The sequence below is a fragment of the Hyperolius riggenbachi genome, chromosome 6, assembly GCF_040937935.1.
Source record: "Hyperolius riggenbachi isolate aHypRig1 chromosome 6, aHypRig1.pri, whole genome shotgun sequence".
NCBI lineage: Eukaryota > Metazoa > Chordata > Amphibia > Anura > Hyperoliidae > Hyperolius > Hyperolius riggenbachi.
The window spans coordinates 6,702,853-6,716,180 of NC_090651.1; the positions used below are offsets into that span (position 1 = coordinate 6,702,853).

The window sequence follows — 13,328 nt, forward strand, 5'->3', positions numbered from 1 at the left end:
ATCTGCATTGCATTTGTTCTGATCTGTATTGCATTTGTTTCAGATCTGTATTGCATTTGTTTCAGATCTGCATTGCATTGGTTTCAGATCTGCATTGGTTTCAGATCTGCATTGCATTTGTTTTGAATTTTGTTTGATTTGTCAAGCCTGCACTTAAACCTCTACTGGCTGTAGAGATTGACAATTTTTCAGGTTGATACACTCTTAGTATTTAGAGTGTAATTTCCCCTGTATGTTTTATCCCCTCTCTATATTCTGGCAAAGGTGAATGTAAAGCAGAGGGTTTCAAGATTCTGGAATCTTAAGCAATGTGGACAGTAGATTTTTCCAGTATTATAAGTAATTGTTGAATCTGCACAAAGGGCAGTGCTCAGTCGTGTGGCAGATTTATTCAGCATGGAAATTCACTGCCCATATAAATCTATGGGTCTGTGCACAGTGCTGGGTTGTACCTGATTGCATTATTCTAAAAAGCGGCATGCAGATTTGTAAAAAGGCCATGTCTGGTCTCCAGTGCAGTTCACACTCATAATGTTGCATTACTATGCTTGCATTATAAGCTTATCCACTGTGATCCTAGCCTAGAGCTATCACAGCGGTGGGTGTTGTCTTCCACTTAAAGAGTAACTCCCAGTGAAAATTCTTCATTTTTACAATAATTATGTATAAATTTAGTCAGTGTTTGCCCATTTTAAAAGCTGCCCTCTCTTTTATTTACATTCTGACATTTATCAGATGGTGACGTTTTTACGGTTGGCAGGTGATGTAGCTGGAAGTACATGCTGCTTGTTCTGGCAGTTGGAAACAGCTGTAAACCGCTATTTCCCACAATGCAACGAGGTTCACAGACAGGAAACTGCCAGGAAAATAGTCTTCACAGTCTCCTGTGGGAGGGGCTTCACCACAATATTAGACATACAGAGCCCCCTGATGAGGATCCATTTGTGAAAAGGAAAAGATTTCTTATGTAAAAGTGGGTATCAGCTACTGATTGGGATGAAGTTCAATTCTTGGTCATGGTTTCTCTTTAAAGTAGAAACTGTTAGGAAGCTGTTAAAACGGATTCCAAGAATGGCAAGTTGGATAAGACTAAGCTGTCAAACCTGATAAGCATGCAGCGTCTTCTGAAGCGGTGTCTAAATCTAGGAAATGTGCATTGACCGTATGCCTGATTCTGCAGAACACCTGTGTCAATTATGCACCGAAAAGGTAGTGAAAGATGAATCCCCTACATAGCTTAGAGATTTGATGGGATGGTTGAGATCAGAGATGTCCTTTGCTATTAAAGAAATTGAAGAATCTGCTTTCATACTTTCTAATTCAGATGTTACACCGACATTTACCCCCTCTACTTCTGATGCACCTATTGCTGGTCCTTCTAAATCCTCCTAACAGACCTCCTCAAGAGGTAGAGAGTCGAGGTTGATTCAGATAAATTTGACGTCTAAAGGGAGAGTGGATATCTATTATTGGAAGAGTTACCACAGGGCGAAGTAGACGCATCTGAGGGTAAAGGCGTTAAGTCTCAGAAATTTGCTTTTCCACAGAATTTATGAATGAGTTATTTGAAGCTATGCATAGGGCTATGGGCATTACCAAGGAACAAGAAGACTTCTTCCTATTGATCAAATGTACAAACGTTTATCTAACCTAAGATTGTATCTAAATTCCATAGATCTCAAGAGATCTTTTTACCATCTTTTTGCAGTAATTCATCAAATCAAAAGGAAGAAAGGTTGCACTGTCTAGGTGTTAAGAAGGTGTCTAATTGAATGAATATCTTCAGAGATCCAAGAATTGGAGGAAGTCCAATGCTTTGTTGGTTCTCTTTGCCGGAAAGCCGCCTTCTAAAGAAACCGATTGCAAGATGGATCAGACAAGCTATTGCTTTATCTTACTTGCACCAGGGCAAGCAGTTATCAGGACTAGCGAAAGGTCATTCAACCAGAGCGGTTTCTACTTCCTGGGCAGAGAGAGCAGGGGCTACTATTAATAAATCTGTGAAGCGGCAACCTGGTCAAGCCACAATACCTTTGTTAAGCATTATAGACTTGATTTAACCTCTAACTCTGACTTATGTTTTGGTAGAAGAGTTTTGCAGGCTGTAATCCCTCCCTAATTATGTCTTGTTTATCATCTCAGGGTTGCTGTCCTGAGACGTCCTGGAAAGACAAACTTACTTGCGGTAAGGTCTTTTCCAGGAGTCGGAAGGACAGCACCCTTACTACCCACCCTGATGTATTGTTAATAAAAATTATTTGAAGCATCATTCTGTGTGGTCTTTTTTATTACTGATGAGGGTAAGGGAATGCTGCCTTATGTAGTGTGCCTGCCTGCCTAATCAATTATGTTAATTCTTTTAACTAGTATCCTGTCCAGTTGGAAATGGAGGGAGACAAGTCTCAGGGTTGCTGTCCTTCCGACTCCTGGAAAAGACCTTACCGCAAGTAAGTTTGTCTTTTTTTGGGATGGTGGTCCTTTAAAGAGAAACTCCGACCAAGAATTGAACTTTATCCCAATCAGTAGCTCATACCCCCTTTTACATGAGAAATCTATTCCTTTTCACAAACAGACCATCAGGGGGCGCTGTATGGCTTATATTGTGGTGAAACCCCTCCCACAAAGAAACCCCTCCCACAAGAAAAGTTTGTACTCTTGGCAGTTTCCTGTCTGTGAACCTTGCTGCATTGTGGGAAATAGCGGTTTCCAACTGACAAAACAGCAAGCAGCAGCTACATCACCTGCCAACAGTAAAAATGTCACCATGTGAGAAATGTCAGTGTAAAATAATTTACAACGGGCAAACACTGACTAAATCATTTATACATAATTATTGTAAAAATGAAGGACTTTTTACATTTTCACTGGAGTTCCTGTTTAACCACTTGATGACTGCAGTGCTAAACCCCCCCCCCCCCCCCCCCTAAAGACCAGGCTAATTATTACTAAAATCGCCACTGCAGCTTTAAGGCCAAGCTGCAGGGCCGCACAACTCAGCACATGAGTGATTCCCCCCCCCCCTTTTCCCCCACCAGCAGAGCTCTCTGTTGGTGGGGTCTGATTGCCCCCTCCCCCCCCCCCCCAGTTTTTTTTATCAATATTTGTTCGTTCTTTAACCACTTCGGTACCAGCAGCCTCAGCCCCCTTAAGGACCAGAGACTGCCGCTCTGTCTCCGCCGCAGGCTGCTCTCTATTCCGTCGGTATGACTGCAGAGTGCTGTGAGCCGGGCAGGAGCAGTTTTCATTGGTTCCTGACCCTGTCACTCCATGTAAGCCAATGGGAACGGCTTACAGTAATGACAGGGCCAGGAGACAATGAAAACTGCTCCTGCCCGGCTCACAGCGCTCTGCCATCATAGAGGCGGCAGGGCAGCACATTGTGGCGGGGCCGCGCGGTGAATGGGACGTCTGAACCGCATCGCCCCTCGCTTTTTTTTTTTTTTTTTTACTATTTATGTCTATTTTTATTTTATTTTTTTTTGTAAGAAAACCCCTCCCTCCAGCCGGCCAACCAGGCGATCGGCTGCCATAGGCTTCTGCCTATGGCAGCCGATCGCTCTCTTGTCCCCAGTGCAGCGCTGCTGCTGATCGCAGCGCTGCACTGTGTAAATAGACGGCGAACACACCGTCTAACAGTCTCCCGAGCGGCAATCCCTGATTTATATTCTAACATTTATCACATGGTGACATTTTACTGTTGGCAGGTGATGTAGCTGCTGCTTGCTGTTTTGGCAGTTGGAAACAGCTGTAAACAGCTATTTCCCACAATGCAACACGGTTCAGACAGGATACTGCCAAGAGTACGTACTCAGAATTTCTTTGTGGGAGGCGTTTCACCACAATATCAGCCATACAGCGCCCCCTGATGGTTTGTTTGTGAAAAGGAATAGATTTCTCATGTAAAAGGGTGTATCAGCTACTGATTGGGGTAAAGTTCAATTCTTGGTTGGGGTTTTTCTTTAACCTCCTTAGCGGTAACCCCGTGCTAGAAACGGGGTAAGCCGCCGGAGGGTGCCGCTCAGGCCCTGCTGGGCCGATTTAAATTTTTTTTTTTGCTGGACGCAGCTAGCACTTTGCTAGCTGCGCCAGCACCCCGATCGCCGCCGCCGCGTGCCCGATCGCCGCTATCCGGTGCGGCGCGCGGCCCCCCAGACCCCGTGCGCTGCCTGGCCAATCAGTGCCAGGCAGCGCCGAGGGGTGGCCCGGGACTCCCAATGACGTCCTGACGTCGGTGACGTCATCCCGCCCTGTCGCCATGGCGATGGGGGAAGCCCTCCAGGAAATCCCCGTTCTTTGAACGGGATTTCCTGATCGGAGATCGCCGAAGGCGATCGAAGCGGGCGGGGGGATGCCGCTGAGCAGCGGCTATCATGTAGCGAGCCCTCGGCTCGCTACATGATTTAAAAAAAAAAAAAAAAAAAAAATTTAAAAAAACTGCTGCGCTTCCCCCTGGCGGTATTTTTCATACCGCCAAGGGGGTTAAAGGAGTTATCAGCCCCCCTGATCTACTTACCTAGGGCCTCCTCCAGCCCCTTGCATCCTACACGTCCCACGCCACAGCTCCACTCCCAGACGGTGGCCCAGGATCTTTGCTGGTGCAGAGGCCGACCTCGGTCATCCCCCTACTGCGCAAGCCCCTATCAATCGGGTCCACGTTCTCCAGTGTGTACTGCGCAGGGGCAGTAGAGGATGACCTGGTGAGACTGTCGGCTGCTGGGAGCGGAGCTGTGGCTTGGGACGTGTCTGCTGCAAGGGGCTGGAGGAAGCCCAAGGTAAGCAGAACGGGGGCAGGCTGGAAGTCTCGGGATCCTATTGAGGCCTACCTCTCTACTCTGATGTCGCCTGTCACTGAGCTCCTTCTGGTCTTGATGCGTGGCCACTCAGTAGACATGCAAGCACAGCTGCGCATGCACAGTAGCACGGAACCCTCAGCGAGCTCGCACAGCCATGATGGAGGGAGAAGAGCCACTCAGCAATGGGGGACAGCAGAATAGAGAAGCTCCATTAGGATTCTAAGGCTTCCTTCTCTTTAGGTAAGGATCTAATTTTTGTATCAGAGCTTCGGCTTGGGTACACTTTAAGGGCTGATTCACCCTACAAGAGCTTTCTTAGTACTAGTGATTTTACAAGCTCCTAATGCAATGCTATGGGAGATTTTTACAAAATCACATCGCTCCAGTGAGAACACACACAGGATAACATTAGCAGGAGATTTTAAAAGGAAACTAAACTGAGATTTTTCCTTTTTAAAATACCAGTTGCCTGACTCTCTTGCTGATCCTCTGCCTCTTATACTTTTAGCCACAGCCCCTGAACAAGCATGCAGATCAGGTGCTCTGACTGAAGTCAGGCTGAATTAGCTGCATGCTTGTTTCAGGTGTGTGATTCAGCCACTACTGCAGCCAAAGAGATCAGCAGGACTGCCAGGCAACTTGTATTGTTTAAAATGAAACATCCATATCCCTCCCAGTTTAGGTTCCCTTTAACCACTTAATGATAGACTTATAAAAACGTCCTGGAGCTGTTAAAGAGGCTCTAGCAGGACGTTTTTATAAGTCAAACAGCGCTACTGCCACTGTGGGTGTGCACACTCCCACACGTGCGTTCCTGTGCAAGGAACATTAGTGAGAAAAACACCATAGAAAAAAATGCCTTTATTTCCAAATATATTATCACCATACTTTGTACTAGGGACATCATTAATATTGTGTGATAACCAGGACAAAAATGCAGATAAAATGTGAGGGTTTTATGCACAGTAGCAGTGTTTATATCAAAACTATAGGGCAGGGACGGCCTTAGGTTTCAAAGCGCCCTGAGCGAAACTGGATTTTGTTGCCCCCCCCCCTCCCCCATAAGTAGCATAGACATCCAGCTCCAGCGCCGACGTCACTCTTCTCTCCCCGCCTCCGCACCAACTGTAGTTAGAGCAGGCTGCAAGAAAATGGCCGCCGTGTGTCTGCATTTGTGGACATCGGCGGCCATTTTCTTGTAGTCCTGCTCTAAATATAGACTGAGAAGACACAGGGAGACAGCGGGGCGGCAAAGGGTGACAGGGTGCATGCGCCCTTGAGAGCATGGCGCCCTGAGCGACTGCACAGGTCGCTCATAGCAAAGGCCGGCCCTGCTATAGGGGATTAAATTGGAGTAGTGTATTCATTTTTTCCTTTTATTTCCCTTTAAAATGCATAGCAAATAAAGTAATTTACTGAAAACAAATATCAACCCCAAAAAGCCCAATTGGTGGTGAAAAAACAAGATCTAGATCATTTCATTGTGATAAGTAGTGATTAAGCTATTGGCCAATGAAAGGGATGAGCACTGAAAGGGGAAAATCGCTCTTGTCCGTTAGGGTAAAAACCGCTTTGGGGTGAAGTGGTGAAATCACAAAGCGCATAGAAAAGCTCTTGTAGTGGGTACCAGCCCTAAAGGTAATTTTGTGATTAATCTTTACAGCGCAGCGGAACAAAGTGAGCTGGGGAAATTCTCTAAGTGTTTGTTTAGCTTCAGACACTCTACACAAACTTCACACGTTTCCCAAATGACCACATTTCTGTGACACTGTTCACATGTGAAGCCAATGAGGAGAGGAAGCGGGCTGCATTGCAGTGTCAGCCGTATTCCTTCCATGAAATGGGTGCTCTGTGCAGGAATCTATTCACTATAAACAGTTAAGGCAGCCACACACTGCTCGATTGCCACCAGATCGACCAGCAGATAGATCCCTTTGTGATCGAATCTGATCAAAGATGGATCTATTGGCTGCCTACACTGCAAACAGATTTTGAATCGATTTAACTATGAAATCGAGTCGCAATCTGTGGAGCTGCCGCTGCCCCCCCCCCCCCCCCCCCATACATTACCTGATCCGGCCGGCGCGAGTCCCCCGATCTCCGCTGTCTCTTCTCCGCTCTGGGCTTCAACTTCACTTTACTTCCTGTCGGGGAAGTTTAAACCGTAGAGGGCGCTCTGTTTAAACTTCACACAACAGGAAGTGAAGCCAGTTGGAGCCCAGCGCGGAGAAGGGATAGCGGGGACACGCGCTGGCAGAACAGGTAATGTATTGCCGCTAGCGTCGGTCGTCAGACTTTCGAACACCTCTATCGACGCACTCCCAACCCGCCGGCGATCGAGCAAAATTGTTCGCGCAGACAGATCGATGGGATCAATCGATTTCGGACGGAAATCGATCGAACGGTCAGCGTTTGCACGGCACCTTCACAGCAGATTCGATCACAGTGATCGAATCTGCTGTCTATAGGCGGGAAATCGAAGTGTATGGACACCTTTACCCTATGAACAGTTTTATCCTGGTTGCCATTAGAATTTGCATTGTTCACTTACGTGTTTGATATTAAAGTTTTATTTTAAGTGGAATTAACTCAGAACTTCCCTTCTGCTATAAAAGATTATCTACAGAATGACCTTTATGGACAAAAATAGATTATTCATTACATCTTATGGAAATCCCCCCCCCCCCCAAAAAAAAAAAAGTTTAGAATTTAGTTTCACTTTGCAGGGAGCACTGAAGGGGGTTAAGCTTCTGTTTTTCTGTATGGGGAGGGCTGCCTTGGTAAAGCTTCTGCAGTCTAGTCACAGATGCTGAATCAAACTCCTTAGACACTTTGATCTGGCTAAACAGAAAACGCTGAGCAGTGAATTTCTTCAGCCACTAGATTTGGAATAAAGGCTTCTCATCGTGTGCTGTGCAAGAATTCAGGTCTGTTTTAATACATGGTGGTTCCATTTCACAAGTTTTATAATCCATTTTTCCTGTGTTTAGGGAGAAGCCGCAGTAAAGATGAGAATGAAAGCGGTATGTGTTTTGTTTCTTCAGTTACAGCACATGTAAAAACATTGGATGTTCTAACTACATGAACGTGCATAACTTATACTGTACATACTGGAGGTAGCAGAGATCAGCACACACTGCAGCTAGTTTACTATCAGTACAGGCACAGAGTAACCACTTATACTGTACATCAGGGGTCTCAAACTCAATTTACTTGGGGGGGCCGCAGGAGGCAAAGTCAGGATGAGGCTGGGCCACATAAAGAATTTCACAATCGCAGCGCATCGCTGCCTCTGCCCGCCCCTCTCACTCTTCCTTCACAGAGAGGGGCAGGGAGAGGCGCCGATCCGTGCGGCAATTGACGTCAGGAGGGGCAGAGCTGAAGCTGAAAGCTCTGCCCCTTCCAGGAAATGCCGGATTGCCCCCCGGCGATTTGGGGGCTCTGCAGCCCTTGTTTAGCGGCGGATTACTTGGGAGCACTGAAGTGAACTAGAAGGAAGCTTTTGCTGGCGAGGGCCACATTTGCTGGCGAGGGCCACAAAATATTGTATCGAGGGCCGCAAATGGGCCGTGAGTTTGAGACCCCTGCAGTACATACTGGAGGCAGCAGAGATCAGCGCACACTGCAGCTATCAGTACAGGCACAGAGTAACTACTTATACTGGAGGCAGCAGAGATCAGCACACACTGCAGCTGGTTTACGATCAGTACAGGCAGAGTAACCGCTTATACTGTACATACTGGAGGCAGCAGAGATCAGCACACGCTGCAGATAGTTTACTATCAGTACAGGCACAGAGTAACAGCCTATACTGTACACACTGGGGGCAGCAGTGATCAGCACACACTGCAGTTAGTTGAATTTCAGTACAGAAAGGAGGCTACCGGACTCAGCCAGTCATGTACTATATATAATATATATTACAAAGGAAAGTGTTCATGGCTGATTAGTAGAAATCCTATGTTATCCTATGCATGACTGAAATGGTGCTTCCCTTCGTAGCTTCATGTGTACAAGCAAATCACATGTATGGAATTGTCTGAGGGAAGCTCACCCATAACCTTTGTTCTGAAAGCTCTTCCTAAACTTGTGGTGTTCTGCAGAGGATCTGGCATCCGCCTCTCTTCTCAACAAGCTGATCCACAAGACGCTGGTGGAGTCTCATTACAGCGTGGAAATTCTGCAACGGGACCCCACCTCCCCCCTCTATTCTGTGAAGACGTTTGAGGAGCTCCACCTGTAAGTACTGGATGGGCAGCAGTGTGTCCGTTGTATTCAAGTGAACCTGTCAGAAATCTGCTTCACAAAAGGTCACCACTGATGAGCCAATCTTTTTCATCCACTTTTACCAAGTCTGTCGTAGAGTGGTAAACTGACTATATTGAATGGATCGGTTAGGCACTCCTTCACATCACATAGAAATTGTAAGATTGGATTTTAGTGGCCAACATGAATTGTGTGGATTTGTGATTAGTACACATGTGACTGTTGGTTCCTATGGAATTTTTGAATGAATAATGGTTGAAATATTGTATGGACTACAATACACTACTTAGCGGTTTCTTGAAGAATTTGCTATCCTTTTTAAAGGACAACGGAAGTAAGAATATGGAGGCTGCCATATTTATTTCCTTTTAAACAATACCAGTTGCCTGGCTGTCCTGCTTATCTATTTGTGGTGTCTGAATAACACCAGAAGGAAGCATGCAGCTAATCTTGTCAGATCTGACAATGTCTAACGCCTGATCTCCTGCATGCTTGTTCAGGGGCTATGGCTAAAAGGATTAGAGGCAGAGGGTCTGCAGGACTGCCAGGCAACTGGTATTGCATAAGGAGAAATAAGTAGGGCAGCCTCCGTAGCCCTCTTGCTTCAGTTGTGCTTCCCTGGCGGTAAGCCTGACCTACGTTCAGGCTTGCCGCTGGAGAGGATCACATGGCCACCAGAGTTTTTTTTTAAAGGGGAACTTCAGCCTAAACAAACATACTCTCATTAAGTTACATTAGTTATGCTAAGTAGAATAGATAGGTAATATATTTTTTTACCCACCCTGTTTTAAAAGAACAGGCAAATGTTTGTGATTCATGGGGGCTGCCATCTTTGTCATGGGGGCAGCCATCTTTTTGGTTGAAAGGAGGTGACAAGGAGTAGGAGACACAGTTCCAACTGTCCTGTGTCCTGATCACCCCTCCCAGCTGCACATGCTAGGCTTCAAATGTCAAATTAAAAATGTAGAAAAAAAAATTTGCACCAAAACAGCAGAACGAGAACAACAACATCATCAGAAATCCCATCATGCTTTGAACAGCATCAGGGGAAAAAAGCCCGGGCAGTTTTCTTCTGTGCAGCCAAAAATGAGGCTTGTATAATAGAAAAAAAGTTCTAATGCTGTGAAACTGTTAAAGAAACACAAAGCCTTTTCAGTGCTGCTGAGTCGATTTTTAGTCCGGAGGTTCACTTTAAATAAAATTTGATTTATAGGCTTCAGCCAGCACTTTGCTAGCTATCTGTCTTCCAAGTGCCTCCGCTCTCCCTGATCACTCGCGATCGCCGCCGTTATACATCCCCCCCCGGGATCCCGCGATGGCGCAGCCTCCCAATCAGCTGCAGGCTTTGCTATGGGGAGGATCAGGACTGTGCATGGCGTCATGTCCGATCGTCGCCATAGCGACGACTGAAGCTAAAGGGTGAAGATGCGGCTCTCGCGGGATCGCGGACGGGTAAATATTGCCGGTGGCGATCGGGGGGTATCTGAGTGCTGCCGGGGGATTGGGGGGGGGGGGGGCAGTTAGCTAGATCAAATTTTATTTAAAAAAATCCTCCAGCGGTCGCAGCATCTGAAACTGCGTACCGCCAGGGAGCTGAACTCTAACATGGGTCAGTTTTCAAGCTGCATTAATTGGCTTTGAAAATCTGCAAAATCCTTTAAGTTGGCATTAACCTCTCAATGACTATCCCTTGTGGTCAGGGCAGTACGGTTCTTAAAGGGAACCTGAAGTGACAGGGATATGGAGGCGGCCATATTTCCTTTTAAACTATACCAGCTTCCTCGCTATCCTGCTGATCCTGTCTCTAATGCTTTTAGCCATAGCCCTGAACAAGCATGCAGCAGATCAGGTGCTCTTACTTGGGTTTTACTGGATTAGCCATATACTTGTTCCAGGGTTTTGACTTGCTATTTATGCCAGGTGATCAACACTGCTGCCAGACAACTCGGATTGTTTACAAGGAAATAAATATGGCAGCCTCCCTATTCTCTCCTCGGGTTCCCTTTAAATTATTTGTAAATGGACAAAAACCATCCGTTGTAAACTAATCTCCAGAAGCAATAAAATAAAAACTAATTTCAGAACAGAGGAGGAAATTGTTCTGAAAGCTAGCCTAGGAAGCCTGTCACTGTTATATGTAATACAGCTAGCAGCCATCCGAAGTGATGCGCAGTCACTACACACAGGTGTCTGCAGCAGCTTTCAGTAACTTTATCTCCTGCCCTCGCTCTAGGAAACCGGAGCTGCTTAAAGGTGTCTACGGAATGGGATTCAACAGACCATCTAAGATCCAGGAAACTGCTCTCCCCATGATGCTTGCAGACCCGTAAGTTCTCCCATGCTTTACAACCATATCTGGGTTTCCTGTAGTAGTAGCAGGAGTATTGTACAGTGTTAGCCATCAGTAAAAGGGCCCAGTGCACGCCGAAAACCTCTAGCGGATCCGCAAACTAGCGGTTTTCCTGAGCGATTCTGGGCATGTGTAGACTTCCTAAACATGCCTTGCGTTTTTTGGAGTGTTTCTGTAGCAGATTTCATATATTGTTACAGTAAAGCTGTTACTGAATAGCTACTGTAACATAAACACCTGGAAAACTGCTCTGATCTAGTGTTTCCAGAGCTATTTTCCACTTTACTATACTTTACATTGAGACAGAAACGCCTCAGAAATCTAAAAAATGCAGTGTGGACCAGCCAAGCGGTTTTCAACCCCCAAGCGTTTTAACCACCTGGGCGTTACGGACGAGCTCAGCTCGTCCAGTAACGCCGCAATGGATTGCTCGGGCCCTGGTGGGCCGGTTTGAATATATATTTTTTTTTTTTTTGTATTTGAAACACGCAGCTAGCACTTTGCTAGCTGCGTGTTTTTCCGACCCGCCACAAGAGGGCACCCCCTGCAGACCTCTTGCGCAGCCTGGCCAATCACCGCCAGGCTGCGCTATGGAGTGGATCGGGACTCCCTGTGACAACATGACGTTGATGACGTTTTCAGTTTGTCGCCATGGCGACGGGGGAAGCCCTGCAGGAAATCCCGTTCAGAACGGGATTTCCTGATGGGTATGATCGCCGGTGGCGATCGGAAGAGGTAGGGGGATGCTGCAGGGGGGGGGGGGGGAGAGAGAGTATCATGTAGCTAGCGCTGGGCTAGCTACATGGAAAAAAAGAAGTTAAAAAAACCCTCCCGCGGCCGTGCGCCGCATATCAGAACGCCAGGGAGGTTAAAAACTGCTCAGCGTTTGCACCAGCCCACCGAGGAGTTTTGAATCGGATTCCATGAGATGAATAAACAGTAAGCTTTTGGCTTATAATAAAGCCTTCATCGGACTTATTGCAGGAACCGAGTCTGACGAAGGCTTATTAGCCGAATGCTTACTGTTTATTCATCTCGAAGTTAGCCAATACATGGTATCATCCTGATTCAAAATGCCTTGGTTTCCTTTGCATGACAATTTACCATTCTCTCCTCGGGAGGGAGGAGTCTCTTTAAATTTTGAGCGTCAGAACTATAATTTGTTGCTACGAACAGATTCCCCCTCCCTCCTCCCCAGTGCTTACATTGGAGAAACGTTATAGATCATCTGGTTGTCTAAATCCTGGTACAGTTTGAATTGAGGCTGGCCAATCCCTGACTAGTTTTACCACCTATGTAGTATGAAGTCTTCGGGGATCTTAAAGATTTTATCTGCCGTGTCCGTCACATAACTATGCGCTTTCGCCGTGGGGGCAACATGGTTTACCATGCTTATGTGAAACGATGTTGCCCAACGTCTGGTAACATCGCCATAAGAATCACCAGGTGACTATGAAGGTTAAGCAAGATCTGACCTAAAGGTTCACATACCTAAAGGATGAATTAGCTGATTAGTCGGACACTTTGAGCCTAGAATATTCTAAAGGTCTAGAATAGATTGTGATTTTGGGGTTCCCATAAACTGTAAGCCATAATCCACATAAAGGCTTGGAATATCTCGCTGTGCATGTAATGTCTATTTCATATATTTCACCCTTTAAGTTGGATTATTGAACCAAATACTTTTGCACGATGTTCTAATATTTCGGCCTTCACCTGTATGTACAGTACCTGCAGCCTGACCTTTTGTCTTCGTATCTTTTCAGCCCCCAGAATCTGATCGCCCAGAGCCAGTCGGGCACCGGGAAGACAGCAGCCTTTGTCCTCGCCATGCTCAGCCGTGTGGATCCAATGAAGAAGTATCCTCAGGTACTGACACAGTCTGGGCTGGTTATATTATTATTATTATGTATTTATAT

At 46.2% G+C, this 13,328-nt stretch overlaps 1 protein-coding gene across 1 annotated transcript in view; it reads left to right on the forward strand.

Moving 5' to 3' along the window:
• The window catches only part of LOC137520638 (ATP-dependent RNA helicase DDX25-like), a 57,679-nt gene that overhangs the window by 15,988 nt on the left and 28,363 nt on the right, over window positions 1-13,328 (forward strand). Inside the window, exons 3-6 of the mRNA XM_068238793.1 lie at window positions 7,784-7,816; window positions 8,897-9,032; window positions 11,293-11,385; window positions 13,176-13,278. Coding sequence (XP_068094894.1) covers window positions 7,784-7,816; window positions 8,897-9,032; window positions 11,293-11,385; window positions 13,176-13,278 — 365 coding nt within the window. The remainder of the gene's footprint in view (window positions 1-7,783; window positions 7,817-8,896; window positions 9,033-11,292; window positions 11,386-13,175; window positions 13,279-13,328) is intronic.